Source organism: Xenopus tropicalis, chromosome 9 (assembly GCF_000004195.4).
Source record: "Xenopus tropicalis strain Nigerian chromosome 9, UCB_Xtro_10.0, whole genome shotgun sequence".
In the NCBI taxonomy this organism is placed as follows: domain Eukaryota; kingdom Metazoa; phylum Chordata; class Amphibia; order Anura; family Pipidae; genus Xenopus; species Xenopus tropicalis.
Genome location: NC_030685.2, coordinates 12,510,597 through 12,534,068, shown reverse-complemented (window position 1 = coordinate 12,534,068; position 23,472 = coordinate 12,510,597). Strand labels below are relative to the sequence as shown.

The 23,472-nt window shown below is 44.8% G+C and overlaps 2 protein-coding genes across 3 annotated transcripts in view; one reads left to right on the top strand and one right to left on the bottom strand.

Moving 5' to 3' along the window:
* The first annotated feature begins 5,214 nt into the window (after positions 1–5,214).
* On the top strand, positions 5,215–19,580 carry mmp25 (matrix metallopeptidase 25). The gene is made up of 10 exons (XM_031893750.1): positions 5,215–5,898; positions 9,766–9,898; positions 10,570–10,708; positions 10,794–11,062; positions 12,615–12,791; positions 13,259–13,334; positions 13,934–14,016; positions 14,121–14,273; positions 14,423–14,680; positions 19,041–19,580. The coding sequence occupies exons 1-10, from the start codon at positions 5,818–5,820 to the stop codon at positions 19,307–19,309; spliced, it is 1,638 nt and encodes a 545-aa protein (XP_031749610.1). The 5' UTR covers positions 5,215–5,817; the 3' UTR covers positions 19,310–19,580.
* srrm2 (serine/arginine repetitive matrix 2) overlaps positions 18,239–23,472 on the bottom strand; it is a 26,014-nt gene continuing 20,780 nt past the window's right edge. For both annotated transcript variants that reach the window (XM_018097052.2, NM_001130328.2), the window contains 4 exon segments: positions 23,218–23,472; positions 23,007–23,114; positions 21,088–21,180; positions 18,239–20,089 (listed from right to left, as the gene is read on the bottom strand). In XM_018097052.2, the coding sequence (XP_017952541.2) occupies positions 20,080–20,089; positions 21,088–21,180; positions 23,007–23,114; positions 23,218–23,472 (466 nt within the window). In that variant the 3' untranslated portion in view covers positions 18,239–20,079.

Sequence of the window (23,472 nt, the reverse complement as noted above, 5' to 3'; positions counted from 1 at the left end):
TAATTTTGCTCTGCAGTCTGAAGCATCTTTTATTTATAGGAGCCCAAGTGCCTCTCCCACTGACAGTACAGATGAGGAGGAAGAGCAAGACGGATCAATACAAAGGCCATCTATCTCCATTAAGGTATTTTGCACAGATTTACAGGGTCAGGGTGTTAACCCATTCAGGGCTCAGATCACAGGCACTTAAGACAGATTTAGGGTCTGTTCTGTGGCCCCATTAGCTCCATATATGACGTTACAAAGAGAGCTTTGTCCCATTCAATCAGATAGAGATACGGCCAGTGTGGGCTGCCGGCTTTGAACCTAAACTCTTGGATTGTATCTTAAAGATATCATCTCCCCGACACTGTGACCCTCATATCCTGTGCGGCTCCACCAGGGGCCCCTCATCCTAATCATCTCTCTGACTCAGAAACTCACATTATAGTTACATAGTTACATAGGGTTGAAAAAAGACCAGTGTCCATCAAGTTCAACCCTTCCAAGTAAACCCAGCACACACAACCCACACCTACCATCTATACACTCACATACATAAACTATATATACAACCACTAATACTAACTGTAGATATTAGTATCACAATAGCCTTATGTAATTTTATGGTTGAACGTCATGGATGTATGTCTTTTTTCAACCCAACTTACTATGTTACTATGTCCTAAAGATGGAATTCACTGAGCGCGATCCTTAGTCAGAAAACTCATATTGTGTAAAGGTATGGGACCCTTTATCCAGAATGCTTGGGACCTGGGGTTTTCCGGATAAGGGGTCTTTCTGTAATTTGGATCTCCTACCTTGTTTGCTAACAAAGTTATTTAAACAGTAATTAAAGTAACTAGGATTGTTTCGGCTCCAATAAGGAATAATTATATCTTAGTTGGGATCAAGTACAGGTACTGTTTTATTATTACAGAGAAAAGGGAATCATTTAACCATGAAATAAACCCAATAGGGCTGTTCTGCCCCCAATAAGGGGTAATTATATCTTAGTTGGGATCAAGTACAGGTACTGTTTTATTATTACAGAGAAAAGGGAATCATTTAACCATTAAATAAACCCAATAGGGCTGTTCTGCCCCCAATAAGGGGTAATTATATCTTAGTTGGGATCAAGTACAGGTACTGTTTTATTATTACAGAGAAAAGGGAATCGTTTAACCATGAAATAAACCCAATAGGGCTGTTCTGCCCCCAATAAGGGGTAATTATATCTTAGTTGGGATCAAGTACAGGTACTGTTTTATTATTACAGAGAAAAGGGAATCATTTAACCATGAAATAAACCCAATAGGGCTGTTCTGCCCAAATAAGGGGTAATTATATCTTAGTTGGGATCAAGTACAGGTACTGTTTTATTATTACAGAGAAAAGGGAACCCATTTTTAAAAATGTGAATTATTTGATTAAAATGGAGTCTATGGGAGATGGCCTTTCCGTAATTCGGAACTTTCTGGATAATGGGTTTCCGGATAAGGGATCCGATACCTGTACTGGTCCTAGAGGTAGCAGGACCTGAGAGCAATTTTAGAATGGATTGCATGTGTGAGATTACGTTGGATAGAATGTCCAGAATCAGAAATCAGCCCAATACATCTGGCCACTCCATCGACAACAAATGACAGTATATTTTGAGAAGTCGTCTCCCTATTACCCACGGCTACACGTCCAGGAACCCTGAGCTAATAAGTTCCGTGTCTCGCCACCCACCCTGGATAGAATGGCTGTGCTGTGTTTGGTCCCTTAATTACGTGCAAACGAGCAGCTCTGCGTCATTAAATTACATTTAAACCGTACAATTCCTGATTCTCGCAATGTTTTACATTTCCCAGCAGAGAGACACGCATGGTAAAGATGATGGATAAGATGATGGATGGGCTTCTCCGCCCAGAAACCTTCAGTTTCAGACTTCATAATAAACCTGGTGTGCACCAATCACAAAGCATCATGGCTGCTCTAATGGACTTCTTATGTGCCTTGTAGCTCCACCCTAGTCACACCATTCCCTTACATTATTCTATCGCCATTTGCCTTGCTACTTAGACAATCCATTTTGGACTCCAAGCCACAACTCTATCACGGTGATATCAACCACAATTGTTTCTGCACCACTTCTTGCTTAGCAGATGTTCCCCAAACAGGAATGGGGGCCGATAAGCAACACTTCCTCCCCCATTGCGGATTCTACCACATCCTCTGCCATCGTCAATGATTTAAGGGAAGAATGTAGGTTTTAAGATGATGAAACCATTGTTGGCAATTCGTGTGAAGTCATGGGCAACGAAGGACACGGTATAAGAACAGCGCTGTCCAACTTCTGTGGTACCGAGGGCTGGAATTTTTCTGGCCAACACAATAGAGGGCCGACAATGGAAGCCAGTTTGACCACTCCCCCTTTTTAAACCACACCCAATTAAAACCACACCCATGTTATCACAAGAGCTTTTAAGACTATACCCACATTAATGGTGGTAGCGCAGCAAAAGCCCAAATGGTTGGTGCTCACTGTAGGGATATCAACCATCATTCATTTGTGAAAGAATTATATTATGTCATATTAAGACACAACCTTAAATCCCTATGCCTCCTCCCCTGTGGATAGCACAGCAACCCCTAGCACATAATTACACACCTTAGGGACCATATAATGACTATTTTCAAATGCTAACAAACCCCTGCCAGGTTCACCTCCCACAGGCAGCATAGGGAAGGCAGAGTATGGCACACACAGGCAGGGTAGGGCAGGCAGAGTATGGCACACACAGGCAGCATAGGGCAGGCAGAGTATGGCACACACAGGCAGCATAGGGAAGGCAGAGTATGGCACACAGAGGCAGGGTAGGGCAGGCAGAGTATGCACACACAGGCAGCATAGGGCAGGCAGAGTATGGCACACACAGGCAGGGTAGGGCAGGCAGAGTATGGCACACACAGGCAGGGTAGGGCAGGCAGAGTATGGCACACACAGGCAGCATAGAGCAGGCAGAGTATGGCACACACAGGGGGCATAGGGCAGGCAGAGTATGGCACACACAGGGGGCATAGGGCAGGCAGTGTATGGCACACACAGACAAGGTAGGGCAGGCAGAGTATGGCACACAGGCAGCATAGGGCAGGCAGAGGATGGCACACAGGCAGGGTAGGGCAGGTAGAGTATGGTACACACAGGCAGCATAGGTCAGGCAGAGTATGGCACACACAGGGGGCATAGGGCAGGCAGTGTATGGCACACACAGGCAGGGTAGGGCAGGCAGAGTGTGGCACACAGGCAGCATAGGGCAGGCAGAGGATGGCACACACAGGCAGCATAGGACAGGCAGGGCATGGCACACAGGCAGCACAGGGCAGGCAGAGTATGGCACACACAGGCAGCATAGGGCAGGCATAGTATGGCACACACAGGCAGGGTAAGGCAGGTAGACTATGGCAAACACAGGCAGCACAGGGCAGGCAGAGTATGGCACACAGAGGCAGCATAGGGCAGGCAGAATATGGCACACAGGCAGCACAGGGCAGGAGGCAGAATATGGCACACACAGGCAGCATAGGGCAGGCAGAGTATGGCACACACAGGCAGCTGCTGTGTGCCATACTCTGCCTGCCCTATGCTATCCACAGGGGAGGAGGAGGCATATGGATTTAAGGGTGTGTCTTAATATGACATAATATACACACCACCTGTGTGTGCCATACTCTGCCTGCCCTATGCCACCTGTGTGTGCCATACTCTGCCTGCCCTATGCTGCCTGTGTGTGCCATACTCTGCCTGCCCTATGCTGCCTGTGTGTGCCATACTCTGCCTGCCCTATGCTGCCTGTGTGTGCCATACTCTGCCTGACCTATGCTGCCTGTGTGTACCATACTCTACCTGCCCTACCCTGTCTGTGTGCCATCCTCTGCCTGCCCTATGCTGCCTGTGTGCCATACTCTGCCTGCCCTATGCTGCCTGTGTGTGCCATACTCTGCCTGCCCTATGCTGCCTGTGTGTGCCATACTCTGCCTAGAGCAGGCAGAGTATGTCACACACAGGCAGCATAGGGCAGGCAGAGTATGGCACACACAGGCAGGGTAGGGCAGGCAGAGTATGGCACACACAGGCAGCATAGGGCAGGCAGAGTATGGCACACACAGGCAGCATAGGGCAGGCAGAGTATGGCACACATAGGCAGCATAGGGTGGGCAGGCAGAGTATGGCACACACAGGCAGCATAGGGCAGGCAGAGTATGGTGGGCAGGGGCAGTTAAGCTACAAGCTATGCATATAGTATGATCCAATCCAGTGTGCCCCCAGCCCTCTTAAGTCAACAAAAATGCCCCAAATACACTTTCTTCATCCAACAGTTTGTTTGTTAATGTGTATATGGGGGATATCATAGCCCTTATCACTGCAGTTCCCGTTATCATCATCTAGATGATACTTTAACTACCATTGGCTCTTAACTGCAATGTACAAACCCATTCAGTAAAGAGGGACAACAACAACAACAACAAACATTTGTAAAGTTTCACTAAACATTCAATATGAACCACCCCTTTAAAGGGTAACTCCAGCTTCCAAACAAAAATCTGTTAAAAAGCCCCACACAACACAGAAACCCCTAATATACCTATCACTGTAATCTGTTCCTTCAAACAGTATAAATACCATTTTATCTGCTGAAATCCAGCTGCTAAACAGTTTCTGCATCATTTAAAATCCTGGCAGGGGAGGAGGGACTAAAACACTGATGTTACAAATTGTAACAGCTTCTCCACAGCTTACAGACAGCATGCAGGAACTACATCACCCACAATGCATTGCACTGGGATGTTCCTTTCCTTACTAAAATCACATGTGCAGGAGGGAATTACTTTTCAAAAAAGCTCAAGTTGTGTTTGGGTGAAGTTCCCCTTTAATACGAAAAGTGCATAGACACCCAGTGTAACTTTGAATATCCTCAGACACTATATTATTGCTTATAATGCACAAGTTCCAATGTGTGACATCACTTAGCACCATTTATAACGAATGACCTAACTGAGGATGGATTTCATAGGTTGGTCGATACCATTGTGTATCATTGGGATATCACTTGCAGGTTATCAATGGAAGCAAAACATGCAAAGCATTGATTTCCCTGCCTACAAGGAGCCCCGACAGATAGTCTCATATAAAGAAGCAGCGACAGTAGCATGCAGATGGCAGATACATGAGAGGAAGAGAGATCTTAGAACCCTCCCCCCAAGGAAAGGAATGGTTTCCTCCCAGGTGGCAGTTAGAACCCAAAGCCTCAGCCTTTGCTTCCAGCAGTGGCAGCAGCAGCCCAGTTCTGCCTGCAGGTCCCGGTGACAATCGCAGCGGCCGGAGGAGGGTGGGTGCAGAGAGGTGTGGGTGCTGCTGAGAGCACATGGGTGGGGCAGCAGGAGGGGGAGAGCAGGGCTATAACTGATGGAGTGCAGGGAGGCTGCTGAGCAAAGAGTGCAGGGGAGAGAGGGAAGATGCCCCGGGGCAGGTTAGGCAGGGTGAATGCTGAATTGTTGCACAAGGAGAGTTGCCAAGGTGCCAGGGTGCGGGCAAGCACAGGGGTGCCACAGTAGGGTGCAGGCTCTGAGGGGAAGGGGTGCAGGGAGGTGAGAATGGCTTTGGCACATGGGAGATAGCAGCGCTCGGAGCCTACAAGGAGCAGGCAAAGGAGAGGAGCAAAGCCACACACAACTCTGTGGATATTTTGGGAATTGCGCAACTTTCGCGCAACTGCAGACTGAGAGACCCGGTAAGGTTGGAGAATCCAGTAAAGATCGCAGTGTGGAAAAGGCGCAGAGGGACCTGCCGAGATGCTGGCGCTATGGGTGCTGTGGGCGAGCCTGGGACTGGCCGGGGGGAACCCCAGCGCAAGGGACATCAGCAAAGGAGTGGTAAGGTTATTGCAACTGAATATCCCCTTCTTCCCCCAGTATCCCCTTCTACCCCACTAACCCCCCAGTATCCCCTTCTACCCCACTAACCCCCCAGTATCCCCTTCTACCCCACTAACCCCCCAGTATCCCCCAGTACCCTCACAGCAGCACAGCCTACAGTCCAGCATCACCCTACTGTTACTATTGGTACCTCCATCATTATAATTATCCCCCAGTATCGCCCTTCTACTCACATCAGTACCTCCATCCTTATCCCCCAGCATCACACTATTACCCCCATCAGTACCTCCATCCTTATCCCCCAGCATCACACTATTACCCCCATCAGTACCTCCATCCTTATCCCCCAGCATCACACTATTACCCCCATCAGTACCTCCATCCTTATCCCCCAGCATCATACTATTACCCCCATCAGTACCTCCATCCTTATCCCCCAGCATCACACTATTACCCCCATCAGTACCTCCATCCCAACCCCCAGCATCACACTATTACTCCCATCAGTACCTCCATCCTTATCCCCCAGCATCACACTATTACCCCCATCAGTACCTCAATCCTTATCCCCCAGTATCACCTTTCTACTCACATCAGTACCACCATCCCGACCCCCAGCATCACACTATTACCCCAATCAGTACCTCCATCTTTAGCCTCCAGTCATCACCTTTCTACTCACATCAGTACCTCCATCCCAACCCCCAGCATCACACTATTACCCCCATCAGTACCACCATCCTTAGCCTCCAGTCATCACCTTTCTATTCGTATCAGTACCTCCATCCCAACCCCCAGCATCACACTATTAGTACCTCCATCCCACTATTAGTACCTCCATCCTCTACTCACATCAGTACCTCCATCCTGACTCCCCAGCATCACACTATTACCCCCATCAGTACCTCCATCCTTAGCCTCCAGTCATCACCTTTCTATTCGTATCAGTACCTCCATCCCAAACCCCCAGCATCACACTATTACCCCCATCAGTACCTCCATCCTAATCCCCCAGTATCACCCTTCTACTCACATCAGTACCTCCATCCTTATCCCCCAGCCATCACCTTTCTATTCGTATCAGTACCTCCATTCTCTGCCATCTCCCACTATTCAAATCAGTGCCTGTGGTTTTTAGCATTTGTTAGTATCACCTGCTTTTCACATCATTGACTCCATCCTGATCATTTAGTTTCACCCTACACCCTGCACCCCTAACCCTCCAGCACCACCCTACTAATCCTATCAGTACCTTCCTTTCCCCCAGTGTCACCCTACTACTTACATAAGCAAAGTACCAATATTACTCTCCCTACAATTTGATGCAAGCTGAATGACGCTAATAGCCTGATACTCCCCATAACCTCAATATCACCCTTCTACTCACAATAGTAAGGTTATGCTCATTTTCCTGCATCTTGTTCATTTATGTAACCCCATTCTCCATCTTTATCCTTCAGTATAAACCTTCTATTCACAATAGAAATCCTGTCATCTACTATTGACTTTGGTACCTCCATCCTGACCCTGTAGTAAAACTCTACTCCTTTCATAAATCCCTTCACCACAAACCTCCAGCACCGCCCTACTACTCGATTAGTTGTTTAATCCTGTTCTTTGACCATGATTCACAGTTCCCATCAGATTCTCCATCCTACTCCTGCAGCATAACCCTACCATTCCTACCCATGCCTCCCATAGAATTAGCCAACTATTCCCAGCAGTACCTCATCCCACTCCTATCAATGCCCTGCCTAACTCTACACCTCCACTAATCTCTACTTTCCCCCTATTACATTATCACCCTCCCACTGGAGAACCTTAATAATCTCATACTCTTTAAATACCTTCACCTGATCCTCGAGCATCACCCTATAACCCCCAACAGTTGCACAGTCCTGTCCCTTCACCATCACTGAGTTACTTCAAACAATTTCTCCAACCTGTTCCTACAGTATAACCCAACTACTCAGTATTTGTATCTGGCTTTTCCAGCATCACACGACTTCTAACATCAGTCCATTCATTGTGCTCCTCCAGCATTACCCTACTTATCCCATCAGTCCTACACTCGGCGGTGCTTCTCCTCACAATCCTCATACTCGCAACCGCACTTCCCTGCTTTAGCATCACTATCTCCTTGTATCCTACTAATCCAACTTCTTTCCCCCATCAGTTCCCTTGGCCTCCTGTCCCACCATACTACAAATTAACTTTTCTAACCCCCTTGCCATATTACCTGTCTTCTCTGTTGTGTTGTTTGAGAATCACCGTCATAGTTCAATCCTTCCTCACTGCCCCTAACAATTCTTCTAATCTAGCATCCCCCTCCTTTTCTACCAATACCTCAAATCTTTTGCTCCTCTTTTCCACAGTAAGACTCTATGGCAAATCAACTTTTCTGACCCCTTTCCAATATTACATTTCTACCCATCTCTACTTCTTTAGAATCACCCTAATAGTCCATTCCTTTCCATATACTTGCTCCTCCCCACCAGGAGGATCGAATTAGAATGATGGGTATAGGAGCAGTCGGTTCAGGGACCACATCAACGAGCCAATGCGGCCCCGATCTGACTAAATTTTTAAACCTGCCCAACTGATATCTGCCCGATTTCAGGAGTCGGTCTAAGGGCCCGATATCGCCAGCTAGAGTCGGCCCGTGTATGGCCACCTTTACTCTACAAATCGTAATTGCCAATCTGCTCCTTCAGGGTCACTGTGCGTAGCTGGAAAATCTGAGGTGAACAAAACCCCTCCTTCTCCTGCAGTTCCAGCAAAATACTACACCATGGTCCCTTTATTGCTGCTCCAGTGTCCCAGCATCATTTCTGATCATTGCCTAATCACCGCCACTTCATTTATATCAACTTTTGGGCACCTCCACAAACACTAATCAATCTCACTGAGCACACAAGGCCCCATTTCATGACTCTATAGCAGGGATCCCCAACCTTTTTACTCATGAGCCCCACTTAGATGCAAATAGTGTTGGTGAGCCACAAAAGCATGACAAAAGTTCTTTGGGGATGCCAAAGAAGGACTGTGATTGGCTATTTGGTGGCCCCATGTGGACTGCTGACCTGCAGGAGGCTCTGCTTGGAGTAAAACTGGGTCTCTGGGCTTCCAAAACTTGCCTCCAAGCCAGAAATATAAAAATGGGCAATTAGTTTGAGGCCACTGGGAGCAACATCAAAGGGGGTGATGAGCAACATGTTGTTCTTGAGCCACTGGTTGGGCATCAACGCTCTAAAGTATGAAAATCACGAGTAGACTCTTCTCCACCCATCTACTCACTACATCAACATCTTGTTACTTATTCCTCCACAATGTCACAAGCTGAATGATGTATCTGACTACTCATATACTGTACAGCTGCCTTTCTGCAAATATTTTATAAAATTCAGTGCCCATTTCTGATTTTACGCAAGTTCACACTTCCTTCTTCTCACGAATCTTATGTTTTAAAAGGGAAGTTCATTCAAACACAAGAGATAATAAACAAGACCAATTATAAATTGTCCAAAACTGGGATCCCCCAACCTTTTTACTTGTGAGCCATACTTAGATTTAAAGCCACACAAGCATGAAAAAAGTTCCTTGGGGATGCCAAGTTCTCTGGAGACACTTGTCTCCAAGACAGAAATTTGAAATGGCACATACTTTGAAGCCACTGGGAGCAACATCAAAGGGGGAGAAGAGCAACATGTTGCTCAAGAGCTACTGGTTGGTAGCTGGTTTGCTTGATTTTCTATTACTGTGCCATTGTTCCTTTTCTGTACCTATCCCATTATTAATACTATAGCCATCACTTTCCATTAGATGTTCCCACAGAACTTCTCCAAATATTATCTCTAATTATAGGACTGGCTGACAAGATATGGCTACCTTCCTCCTCCAGACCCTTTTTCAGCTCGGCAGCAAACGCTGGAGGGGCTCCGCGAGGCAGTCAAGGCTATGCAACGAGTAGCGGGCCTGCCAGAAACTGGGGAACTGGGTAAGGAATCATTATGACGGCAATACTGTGTCTCTGCAGCAGAGGCTGGGTCAGTAACCGGACTTTAGCAGAATTTAACATGACTTCCTCCCCACCGAAGCTACAACAAAATCAGTGTAGCAGTTTTCTAATATGGGAGACAGCAGGTACTGGCACTTGCTATAAAGCAATTAAGTACAATATGTAGATAGACTCGGTCGGACTGGGCCATCGGGACATCAGGAAAAAACCTGGTGGGAACGGGTCTCCTTTGCCAATCACAGTGGCAAGGAAGAGTACAAGGTACTGGAGAGGGGGCGGGTTGTGGTGTCAGAAAGGCCCTCATGATTGGACCCTGGGGGAGTAAGGGCCCCTGAGGTGGGAGTTCCAGTGGGCCCTAGACCCCACAGTTTGATGCTGTATGGACTATAGGGGCACTTGGGTACAGTGTATGTTTTCAGTGACACTTCGTAGGGGCTACAGGCCACTTTATTGGGTTCATTTGTGGGCTATGGTGGCTCATATGGACAATGTTAAGCTTATTATCTTGATGACTTCTTGAGGTGGGGGTTGGGGCTAAGCAGGGCCAATAGAACTCAAGTTTCGGCATGATAGGACAACTTAGAAACATATGAAAGGTTCTTTCTTGTACTATTTGGAATCACTACATTAGTTTCACCAATCTTTTTTAGATGATGCCACCGTGCGCATGATGAACAAGCCACGATGTTCCCTTCCTGATATCATCATGAGACCCGAGGGCCGCTCTCGTCGCAATAAGAGATATGCTCTAAGCGGCTCTGTATGGGATAAAAAGTTGCTGACTTGGAGGTGAGAAATAGACATACAAAGAAAAAAAAACCCTGCACTAAAACCCTGCAAGATGCCTCCATTCAATAGGTCATGTCTCTGATAGGTTGGAAAATTCCCCCAATACTATGTCGCAAGATGTCTCCCGCACCCTGATAGGCACTGCTCTGGCAGTCTGGAGCAAAGAGACACAACTGCAATTTAGAGAAACGCGAGAGCAGCCCGACATTCGTGTAGAATTCGTAACTGGGTCCCATGGAGACGGCTATCCCTTTGATGGTCAAGGTGGAACTCTCGGTCATGCTTTTTTCCCAGGTGTGGGGGAAAGAGCTGGAGAAACTCATATGGATGCGGATGAATCTTGGTCATATAATAGTAAGTTTTCACATGTAAGCGGGTCAGATGTATCTAACCATTTTTTCTGTGTCTTCTTCACAAACTTGGACCTTCCTGTAGTGTCATCTCCTGAGTGTCACCCTTGAATCCTCCCTATACATAACTTTCAACCACACAAAAGATATTGTTAGACTCTGGACCTTAGCCAGTTTGATGGGCCAAACTCCAGACTTCAATTACTCAGTGGAACCATCATTCATTCCTTTTCATGCACCCCCAACATGATTTCTTGTAGAGATACTCCATATAACCCATATTGATTTTCACACTTTCACATTTTGACATGTTCATTCTATAGTATTGGAGGCTGTTGTTGGGGTGTCTTATAGAGACTGGGAGTATAAGGGGAGAATAATAAAGATTTAAGGAGTCTAAGCCATCCCCAGAAAGAGGTCATGTTCTATATATTCATATGTAATAAACAATTACAGGTATTACACCCCTTATTGATGGCAGAACAGCCCTATTGGGTTTATTTAATGGTTAAATTATTCCCTTTTCTCTGTAATAATAAAACAGTACCTGTACTTGATCCCAACTAAGATATAATTACCCCTTATTGGGGGCAGAACAGCCCTATTGGGTTTATTTAATGGTTAAATGATTCCCTTTTCTCTGTAATAATAAAACAGTACCTGTACTTGATCCCAACTAAGATATAAGTAATCCTTATTGGAGGCAAAACAATCCTATTGGGTTTAATTACGGTTTTATTGATTTTTTTTAGCAGACTTAAGGTATGGATATCCAAATTACGGAAAGACCCTTTATCCGGAATACCCTTGGTCCCGAGCATTCTGGATAATGGGTCCTACACCTGTAATATCTTGTAAATTATGTAAAGAAGTCGCCTTAGTTCCATGACCTGTTTGAAACCCCTCTGCCTTCAGCCTTGTAACTTTATATGGTAATGAAACTCATTAGACCTTATAATATCATTATATTTTACAATATTTAGACAATAATATACCCCTAGTAATAAGTTGGCCTATGGAAAGTCTTTTGGTTCACTCTTCAAAAGAAATATCACACTCCTCCTGTAATTCAGGAGATGGCATCTAAGGTTGAGCCTATTGTTGGCTGTCTTTCATCTGATGGTCTCCTTCACCTCTGGCATTGGTGGTAAAAGACTTGACATTAGCAGTAGAAGCCCAGTGCCACTACAGATAAGGACATCCCAGAAGGTCCCGCTATATAGACAGTTTATGATAGGTCTATTCTAAAATGGTCTTGCAGACAGCGCCTGGAGATGCAGTCTTGATCTATCAGCTCCCTTAGGGTCACAATCATATGATTAGGTTTCACTTGGCCTCTTTCTGAAGATGCATCAGCAGCCTCAACATCCTCCTAATTGGCCTCTTACTACCATTAGCAGGCTTCGTGTTTCCACAAGTATCTAAGAGAGAATCTTTGCTCTTAACTTTAATTGTTTGCTCCTGCTACGCCTCAGCCTCATGGAAGATGACAGAGCTATTAGCCAGTCAGTCCACTCTCTGAACCACTTATTTATATTTTGTTTCGCTTCTCTCAGCTGAGGAAGGTACAGACCTCTTTGCGGTGGCAGTTCATGAATTCGGACACTCTCTGGGGCTGTATCACTCTTCCAGTGAAAACTCCATCATGAAACCTTACTATCAGGGCACTGTAGGGGATCCTAGCAGATACCGACTGCCTCCTGATGATGTGGATGGGATCCAGACACTTTATGGTAAAGGAATTACTTACTTACATGACAGGACAATGGCTTTTTGCATGGTTCTAGGCCCCCCCTTCAAAGGCAGTCAGAAATGTGGCAGTCAGCATTTCCCATCACTTATGCCTGACCCATGAGTGCACTCATAAGTCCTGATGATTGGCACTGAAATAAAGGGGGTGCAAACCTAAGCATTATGTCACCGGCCCCAAAGAAAACCGCTTTGGCAATAAAAGGTCCTAAATTGCACCCTCACGAGCCATTTGCCTTAGTGCGATCCCTGGTCTAACAAACCTATACTGAGCCATTGCAATGCCCACCTATCACACAGTAGGAGTAAGTTTCTGTATACACATAGCATTATACTTACTAATTTTATTTAATTATACTGATAATATGAGCCATACAACTCCTCACTGCATGTTGCCGGCCATTTACAGTCCATATCATAATGCCCATATATTTACCATTTAACCCCTCAGGTCAGCCAGACTCTGGGCACAGACCTCCTGTTACACCAACCAGGCGTGCCCTTCCCCCACGTGGGCCCTCTCCGGGGTAAGTACATTGTCTGCACTCTCCATGTGTACCAGAAAGACACTTTGGTTGTAGCACCGCACCAATCAATGAGATAATGACCAGCCACCAAAAATGTACACAGGCCAAGATGACTAGTACCGTCTCCGACCGTAACTCAGTCCCCTCTACGACCTGCTTCTATGCAGCCATTTGTCCGTAATCCATATCCTGTGTTGTTGTCTTGCAAGTCAGCAGTAGTCAAACTTTTGCAGTTCAAAACTGCTTTAAAGGTCCAACATGGTCAAGGCAACCATAGCATCAGTCATTCCACCATAATTTCATGAGAATCTAGGACAACAAATACTTATCAACCCCAAGCTCTACCTGCCAATCAAGCCAAGGTTTCAGGTGGGACTAGGACAAATAGGTGTCCTCCCCAAGTATCACCCTTTCTTTCAGGCTGAGCTCCCAAAAACCACAGCTCAAAGCGCTACTTTGGGAGCTTTCATAAAATGTGTATCGTAACCAGCCGGCCTAACACATTGGGAACCCCAAGCTGTAGCTGACACTGTAATCACCCCATCAAGAGAACCCTTCCGGCCTCTATTGATCTCAGACATATTCCTACTTCTTTTTAGACCCCGTCTCCCATTCCCGGATCGCTGCTCGACCAACTTCGACGCCATTGCCAATATCCGAGGAGAGGCATTCTTCTTTAAGAGTAAGGGGCAATATATTATCTGCCCTCTCTTTTATGTACTGATTTACTTTCATGTAAATATTAATTTGCAGATAACACCTTTATTTATCCCTATTTGGTTTCAGACAGGTATTTCTGGCGGGTGCAGTCCTCGAGGCAGTTGGTCTCACTCAACCCAGCTCACCTCAACCGCTTTTGGCTAGGGCTCCCTCCTGACCTGCCCAAATTGGATGCTGTGTACGAGAGAACCAATGACAGCAAGATTGTGTTTATTTCAGGTGAGAAAATGATAGCGCTGGGGTCACAGGGGAGAATTGTGTATAGAATATATATTTCCCCCATAACCAGAGGTTCGCCTTCTTCTTCATGGAAGCTTGTTGTGCTTCAACCTGGTTACATAACATACTATCCTATGACATCTGTGCAGGAACCTCATACTGGGTTTTCAAGGACACCTTGGTTGAGCCTGGATACCCTCGTCCCCTGGCCGACTTCGGACTGAACACGGACGGCGTGGATGCAGCTTTCGTTTGGAAGCACAATGGGAAGACGTACTTCTTTCGCAAAAATCTATTCTGGAGGTTTGATGAAAAGAGAGGACAGATGGACTCGGGGTATCCAAAGGACAGTAGCTTATGGCAAGGTGTGCCACCCAACATCGATGACATAATAAGTTGGGAGAATGGTAAGAAACTGTCCTACCTTGTTTTGGTGCTTAAAGTACCTATACTTAATGGAGAGGTATGCACCTTCATGTACCTCAATCTGAACTTGCATTATAGCTTTTCCACCATCTCACACAACCTTATGCTCACTCTATTCCTGAGGTCTCCTTAACTTTACAGTTTCACTTTATGCACACAGACTATGCTCTGGGACCCAGCAGGCCAACTTCTGCCTCATATAGTAATCTCAACTGTGCCCAACTAAATACTCAAGGACTACAGAACCTGTCTGTATTGTATGAGGGATTCTCACTTAATGACGTGGTGCAGCACTGCCTGAAACGCTTTGCGCACACCAAACTGCCATTTCCCTGCTAGAAATAACTCCAGGTAGACACACTTCAGCCAAAACTATGCCAGATGCTGGGAATATTACAACCCTTGCCCCAAATTCACCAAAGTCCTGATTCAAGCATCTTTTCCGAATCTAGACCAGACCTATATCCTCTCTGTGTTCTATGGTTCTTCTATACAATGACCTACCTAACCATGTACCTAGTATTCTTTAAACCCTGCCCTACACCTATCTCCATGTGTTAGATACTCTCCAAAGCCTGTCCTACCTTTTCATGTGCTAGACTTTCCAAGTCCTGGCCATTAGCATCCTGTACCTTGGACTCTCCATATCTTGAGCAAAACACTCCAAGCCCTTCACAATTCCTTTATTTTCCAACCCCCACTGTCATACTTCCTCATGTATCTGAGACTCTTCAGAATTTTAGTAAACTTTTCCCTTGTACCATCTCTCAGCCCTTCCTAACCCACTTTGTATATGGGGCTACCACTTCAAGTGCTTAGTTTGGGACCTTGCTATATGAAAAAAGCTGAAGATGGGTTCCTGCATTCCAGCATATAAACATAATACCATTAAGGGACTGCAACTTGTGTGCTTTCCAGTGCCACTCATGCAAGGGGTTTTTCTGCCCATATTTTAAAGTAAAAATACTTTTCACAATGGTTTTCACCCTAATGTACCACGTTGTAAAATACTTAGATATTAGAAGTCACCTATTTATTCCTTGCCCTCTATATAAAAGCACTCAGTTTTTGGACTTACATAGTTATGGAACTACTCACTGGCTTAAAATGCCATTGTTCCCTACATACAGTGATTTTCAAAAGTTTGTGAAGCCTTTAAAATTTTCTATGTTTTTATATGAATGTGACCTAAAACATCATCTGATTTTCAAAAAAAAAAGTCCTAAAAGTAGATGAAGAAAACCTAGTTAAACAAATGAAACAAAAATGTATTTATTGAAGAAAAAAAAATGATCCAAAAACATATCTACATGTGGAAAAAGTAAGAATCATATCATTTGAAGGTGAAATCAGAGTCTGGTGTTCTCAGTCAATGGATGACAATCAGGTGTGAGTGAGAGACCCTGTTTTATTAAAAAAAAACGTGGATCCAGCAAAGCCTGATCAGTCAAACACATTTGTGGATATGTATCATGGCTCGAACAAAGGAGGCGTCTGAGGACCTCAGAAAATGATTTGTTGATGCCCATAAAGCTGGAAAAGGTTACAAGACTATCTCTAAAGAGTTTGGACTCCACCAATCATCAGACAGATTGTGTACAAAATGAGGAAATTCCCCTACCCAGAAGGGGTCGACCCTCAAAGATAACTCCAACTGCGAGGCATCTGAGAGGTTACAAAGGAACCCATGGAAACTTCTAAGCAACTGAAGGCCTGTCTCACCATTGGCCAATACTGATGTTCACGAGGCCACCATCAGGAGAACACTGAGCAGCAATGGTATGTATGGCAGGGTAGCAAGGAGAAAGCCACTACTCTCCCCCAAAAATACTGCAATCTATAGTTTGCTAAAGATCATGTGGACAAACCAGAAGGAGACTGGGAGAATTTGTGGTAGGATGAAGCCAAAATAGAACATTTTGACTTGATGAGGAGCATTTCGAGAAATAACACCACTGCATTCCAGCATAAGAACCTTATTCCATCTGTGAAAAACGGTAGTGGGAGCGTTCTGGTGTGGGCCTGTTTGGCTTCACCTCGGCCAGTAGTGCTTGCCAACCACTGATAGAACAATTCATTCTGAATCTCAATGGGTCACGCAGCAAGACAATGATCCTAAACACACAAGTCGTACTTGGAATGGCCAAGTCAAAGTCCTGACCTTAATCTAATCGAAATGTTGTGGAAAGACCTAAAGCGACTGGTTTATGTGAGAAAACCCACCAACATCTGAAGCTGCTCTGTATGGAGGAATGGGCTAAAATTCCTGTCGACGTACAAACATTTAGTTGCAGTTATTGCTCCACCAGGGGGGGTCACACCAAATACTGAGAGCACAATTCACTTATTTTTAACACACACTTATGTTATTGGATCTTTTTTTTTTCTTTATTAAATATAATGATTGTTTTATCTGTTTAACTTGGTTTTCTTCATCTACTTTAAAGACTTTTTTGAAAATCAGATGATGTTTTATGTCACATTCATATAAGAATATAGAAGAGTTTACAAACTTCACACACCTACTGTATGTAATATCAACTTTCATCTAATTAAACAAATGAACAGAATTAGTTTATGGCATGTAGTGGCCTCAATGGCAGGAGGCGCCTTCCGGATGGCACCCTAACAGTACCAACGCCAGGTCGGCTGCACGAGTCAGAATAAAGGCAGCACAACTGACTGAACCCGTACGTACCTCATACAACCAGCACACAATAGATCCTATTACATGACGATGCTGCCATGTGAAAGGCCTAAAGCTGGCAATTGGAACAGGGGCCCCCTCTAGTGGCCACATTTCTATTACTTTACATGGTACCCAGGCAACTCTATTTAGTCAAGATTAGGCCCTTCCATAATAAGTGCAGCGTATTCCTGTAGGTTACTTAGGTAAGTCCTGGGGGTGCTGATCATCCTTACATATGTTCAAGGGTTACTTAAAGGAAACCTATACTCCCCCCCCCCCCCAACAATGTGGGTCTCTTAAAATATATTGCATAAACAAGCTCATATGTAAAACCAATCTAAATAAACCATTTTCATAGAAATTTACTTTTATAGCAGTATGTGCCATTGGGTAATCCTAAATAGAAAACGGCCATTTTAAGAATTAAGGACCGCCTCTTGTGACCACAAGATTCACAGTGCACACAAACAAGCCAAGGCACACATACATGCTAGGCCCCATCAGCCAATGAATGGGCAGAGTTCTGCCTTTTGCTCCCACACTACTTCCTGTTACAGTTAGAGCTGCATCACTTCCTGTCAGCTGATCTCTGAGGGAGCACACTGATCATCACAAAAGGGCGGCCTAAGGCAAAGGATGTAAAAGGACAATATTTACAGATATATATATTCACATTTGGTGAGACTAATAGGTCACTTAACATGATATAAACGATCTGTGGGGGTAGAGGTTTCCTTTAACCTTACCCATATCATCTAATGCCGATCTTACATTTATATGAGCCCTTATGGCTGCCTCTTGTGCCCTCACACTGCACAGGATTATGAGGTAAATAAAATTCCAAACAAAATCCAAAACAAATAACATGACTTTATTGAAGCTACTCTTTAAAAATAAAATCCAACACATTATCCTTCAGATATACAGCACCTTTGCCAAAATCCTTGCTGTTCCTCGGGGGCTATTCTGACTGACCCACCCTATCGACAAAGGTTATTCCTAATATCTGTCCCAGATGGAGCAAGAATACCTTTCCACAAAAGGAGTGCTCTTAGAGACTGACTTAAGGTTTCCTTATGCAGGCATTAATGCTGCCCCCAGAGGGAGACATTGGGCACTGCATAAGTATTACCGAGCCCTGCCTCCATAGGCGTAGAAAGGAGCTTCGGAAGATGAACGTCCAGTGGGACACAAAGCACATCTACTCTCTCAGTCTCGCCCATGGGTATTTAGCAGGAATGGAACCTCATCTCCCAAATGAAAAAAAATCACCTTCAAGAGATTCAGATCTCTAACCCCTATTGACCCACCTCTGCCTCCTATAATAGTTTCTCACCAACCAATACCCACACCCCTTTGTGCAAAACTACCTAGCCAATGGGATCTGACCGCTGGAACTTCCCAAACAGGTGACTAAGCCAGCACCTCAATCACCAAGTGCTATGTTCCCTGCACAACAGACCAAGCCTGACTAACCTTTCTCTAGAAGGTCCTCACAAAGACCTGTAGAAGTTTCTTGATGGCCCCTGAATCCCTATAGTTCCATTGCAATGCACTTGTTCATGTTCCACCCCAGTCTCCATTAGAGGGCAATTCTTTATGTAAATAATGCCCAATTCTCTAACTCGCTCTTCTACATTTTTGCCCCACAGGTGACACCTATTTCTTCAAGGGCACGCAGTACTGGAAATTCCAAGGTGGCAATGTGGAGGCAGATCCAGGATACCCACGGAGCACAGCACTGAACTGGATGTACTGTCCTTTGGAAGGCCCCGCTGTTCCTACGGACGCCCCTGAAGGCAGGGACCAGAGAGGCTGCAGCTGTACTTGCACTGATGGGAGGAATTCGGCCTCGGAAATCGGCATCCTTGGGGCAGCATGGCTGGCTTTTGCCTCTCATTTGCTGCGGTTTCTGTTCTGAAAAGAACAGGCAGGACAACTGCCCTAGTAATGGCGCCCGGTGGGGTTTGTTTTGTTTAAAGAGCAGCCACACACGGGAATGGGCACAGCATGGAAGCCATGGTACAAATGTTGCCAGCAAGACAACTGCAGATGATGAACTGATGGGACTCTTATCTGTACTGAGCCCAGTGCATCTGCAGTGACTAACACAATCTCCTGGTTTTGCCCATTCTTTTATTGACAGAAAGGATTTCTCTCGCTGTACAGATTACAAAAAAAAAAAAAATTAAACACAAACATAAGTCTCACTTTTTTAAATTCACTTATTACGAAATTGCTTATGCAGAACGAAAGATGGAAAGAGCAGGGCTGGGCAGTGTCAGACTGACGTAACCTAGATGGAGGGAGGGGGGGGGGTATACGCAGTCTCTAGATGGCACCTCCCAGAAGAGGGCTGGGCGGAGTCACCTGTGAGGGAGGATACCACCACCCTAATGAAGTTCACATTTCATCTTCTGTGTTTAAGATCCTCAGGGCGGTATGGGCAGGGGGAGCCATTCCCAGTGTAGTGCAGGCAGACACACTGTGTTCAGGGGAGTCACAGGCCCCCTGTTATCAGTCTCAATTTCAGCTGCCTCAGGCTCCCCCCCCCCCCACCAAAAAAAAGCAATATGTAAGTAAATAGTCTGCACCCTTGCAGGCAAAAAAGGGTCACCGAACGAACCAAGTCCCATAGTCATTACAGATAGATGGAGGAAACAGTTATGAAAATTCCTCGATGGCGACGGATCACGGAGACCTGATAGAGAGAGGCGGGAATGAATGTGTTACATACGGTCACTTTAAAGGAGAAAGATAAAAACTCAGTAAGCTTTATCAGAAAGGTCTATGTAAAGACAGCCTTAAGCACTCACAGAAACACTGCAATGAGTTCTCTGTCAAACGATAAGTTGTGTCTAATTCCTGTGCCAGAGACACGCAGCTTTCTGCTCTTTCCTGCTCCCCCCTCCCTCAAGAATGCTAGGAACTCACCCCCCCCCCCCACCAGGAATGTGGATCTGAGCCAATCAGCAGGGAGCTGACTCATAGTTTAACTGAGCATGTACACTTAGTCTGGGTGTCTGTGCAGGAGCAAAGCATTATGGGAGCATTCTTTACACAGATCAGCGTTTTTTCTTCCTATTTGGCTTCTGATCATCTGAACAGGTGAAATATAGGGAGACTTAAGGGCGCTATTGAGAGAACTGAAGGTATGCCTGCAGCTTGAGATTAACTCTTTATTAGCCTTTCCTTCTCCTTTAATCCGTTACAGCATATTTACTGAGCCTACACGTACTAAACATGTATAAACCCTCGGCCTATGTGCGCGTTCATGAAATAAGCAATCCCCACCCCGCCCCCCTATGCTTTTGTAAAAGGAAGCCAAGTCTACTCCCACAAATGAGAAATCTAATTCTATATGTTCTGTTCATTAAATAAAGCATAAAGCCTCTAGTTTGGGACTGGCACCCCCTTAGGGCGGTGGGTGATATTACAGCGGTTGTCTTTAGTTGAGTCTTTAGGCCGATCAGAGAAATTTTAGACCACCACCGTATAATCCTGGAAGCTGGATTTTGGGCCGAACTGAGGAGCATTTGCAAATTACATTTTTTTTATATGTTTGATATTGTAAAATGTCACATGAGCACCCTGCTGTTCGTCAGTGTGGGTGACGGCCAAACAGAAAAGCAAAAGCTTTGCCCTACACCAGTAAGCGCCTCTCCCCCCCCTTGAAAAATAGACAGAGCCGGTAAATACCTCGAAGTTCTTTTGTGAGAGTATCTGGAGTTGGGCGAGTCCTTTCGCCTCTTCCGTTCAGGCGACTCCTGATTCCTCCCAGAATCCCTTTCTCTACAGTAAATAAAGGATGGGTTAATACACAAATAAAGGACAGCGTAAGAGGCAGGCTTCTACCAATAAAAAAAACGAGTGAGTGGCTTGGCAATGTGTAGGGGAAAAAAAAACATGGAGGAAATGGGTGATACGAAGGGTGTGTAATAGAAAAGCAGGGAATAAGAATATCACAGGCAGGTTAAGACCATATTACACACACACAATCTATCTTTGTTCAAATCTGATTCTTAACCTTGGGTCCCCAGGTAGTGCTAGACTACAAATCCCAGCGTCCCTTACTATTAAGGGCTAAAACATGCTGGGAGTTGCAGCCCACTAACACCTGAAGACCCAACGTTAATAAATTGGTAAAAAACTGCATTTTAGTTCCTTTCTACACAGCATATATAGTTTGGGTAGAAGAGATGCCCTAATAACTGTAGCACCCCAAATTTATGTGAAGAGAAGTAGGGGGATCCAGGATTCAGTTTGGTATACAGGTATAGGACCCATTATCCAGAATGCTCGGGGTATTCTGGATAAGGGTTCTTTCTGTAATTTGGATCTCCATACCTTAAGTCTACTAAAAAATTAATAAAACATTAATTAAACCCAATAAGATTGTTTTGCAACCAATAAGGGGTAATTATATCTTAGTTGGGATCAAGTACAGGTACTGTTTTATTATTACAGAGAAAAGGGAATCATTTAACCATGAAATAAACCCAATAGGGCTGTTCTGCCCCAATAAGGGGTAATTATATCTTAGTTGGGATCAAGTACAGGTACTGTTTTATTATTACAGAGAAAAGGGAATCATTTAACCATTAAATAAACCCAATAGGGCTGTTCTGCCCCAATAAGGGGTAATTATATCTTAGTTGGGATCAAGTACAGGTACTGTTTTATTATTACAGAGAAAAGGGAATCATTTAAACCATTAAATAAACCCAATAGGGCTGTTCTGCCCCCAATAAGGGGTAATTATATCTTAGTTGGGATCAAGTACAGGTACTGTTTTATTATTACAGAGAAAAGGGAATCATTTAACCATGAAATAAACCCAATAGGGCTGTTCTGCCCCAATAAGGGGTAATTATATCTTAGTTGGGATCAAGTACAGGTACTGTTTTATTATTACAGAGAAAAGGGAATCATTTAACCATTAAATAAACCCAATAGGGCTGTTCTGCCCCCAATTAGGGGTAATTATATCTTAGTTGGGATCAAGTACAGGTACTGTTTTATTATTACAGAGAAAAGGGAATCATTTAACCATGAAATAAACCCAATAGGGCTGTTCTGCCACCAATAAGGGGTAATTATATCTTAGTTGGGATCAAGTACAAGGTACTGTTTTATTATTACAGAGAAAAGGGAATCATTTAACCATGAAATAAACCCAATAGGGCTGTTCTGCCCCCAATAAGGGGTAATTATATCTTAGTTGGGATCAAGTACAAGGTACTGTTTTATTATTACAGAGAAAAAGGAAATCACTTTTAAAATTCTGAATTATTTGGTTAAAATGGAGCCTATGGGAGACGGGCTTTCCGTAATTTGGAGCTTTCCGGATAACAGGTTTCCTTTTTCAGCAGGAAATCCGAAAAAGCAAAATTTTTACACAAGCACATCAATTTAACCCTTCTGTAGCCTAACTTCCATATGCAAATTAGGATTTGGGTCTGAATCTTTAACTAAGGATTTGGGGTTCGGCAGAAGCCAAAAATAACGGATTTGATGCATCCCTAAAGAGAATTCCCTTTTAAGTCTTTATAATTGATTATTCCCATTAACCTCTGCCATTGGAGTGGGAACATTCCTAGAGGAAGGCCTTGACTTACCTCCTTCGCGGGGGTGGGGGAGATGGTTGACGCCTACGTTCTTCTGGGGAGTAACTTAGAGACCGGGAGTCACGCAGAGAGTCGATAGGTTTCCGTGGGCTGCGTGACCTGTGGGATGCAAGATAAACATTATTTCCATCAGTATAAATCACATCTCTTAATTACAAGTGATAATTGCTCAGGCAGCTAAACAGGAAGAGACGGAACCCACCTTCTAGTAACGGGAGACGCTGCTTTTTTGCTGCTGGCTTTGTTGGAGGATGAGGAGGAGGAAGATGAGGAGGAGCTCGAGGAAGAGGATGACGAGTTGGAGGAATCGGAATTGGACGAAGAACTGGAGGATGACGAGGAGGAAGATGATGATGAAGAAGCGGATGAGCTGCGGCTCCGTGAGCTCCGTTTCCTTTCTAAAGGAACAGGGGGCTCTGCTGCTTTGGGGGGTTCAGCCGTCATGGGGCTGGGAACC

Coding starts and splice junctions, on each gene's coding strand:
- mmp25 (XM_031893750.1), top strand. CDS start 5,818: ATGCTGGCGCTATGGGTGCTGTGGGCGAGCCTGGGACTGGCCGGGGGG. Junction 14,274..14,422: donor CAAGATTGTGTTTATTTCAG/GTGAGAAAATGA, acceptor ACATCTGTGCAG/GAACCTCATACTGGGTTTTC. Junction 14,681..19,040: donor CATAATAAGTTGGGAGAATG/GTAAGAAACTGT, acceptor TTTGCCCCACAG/GTGACACCTATTTCTTCAAG.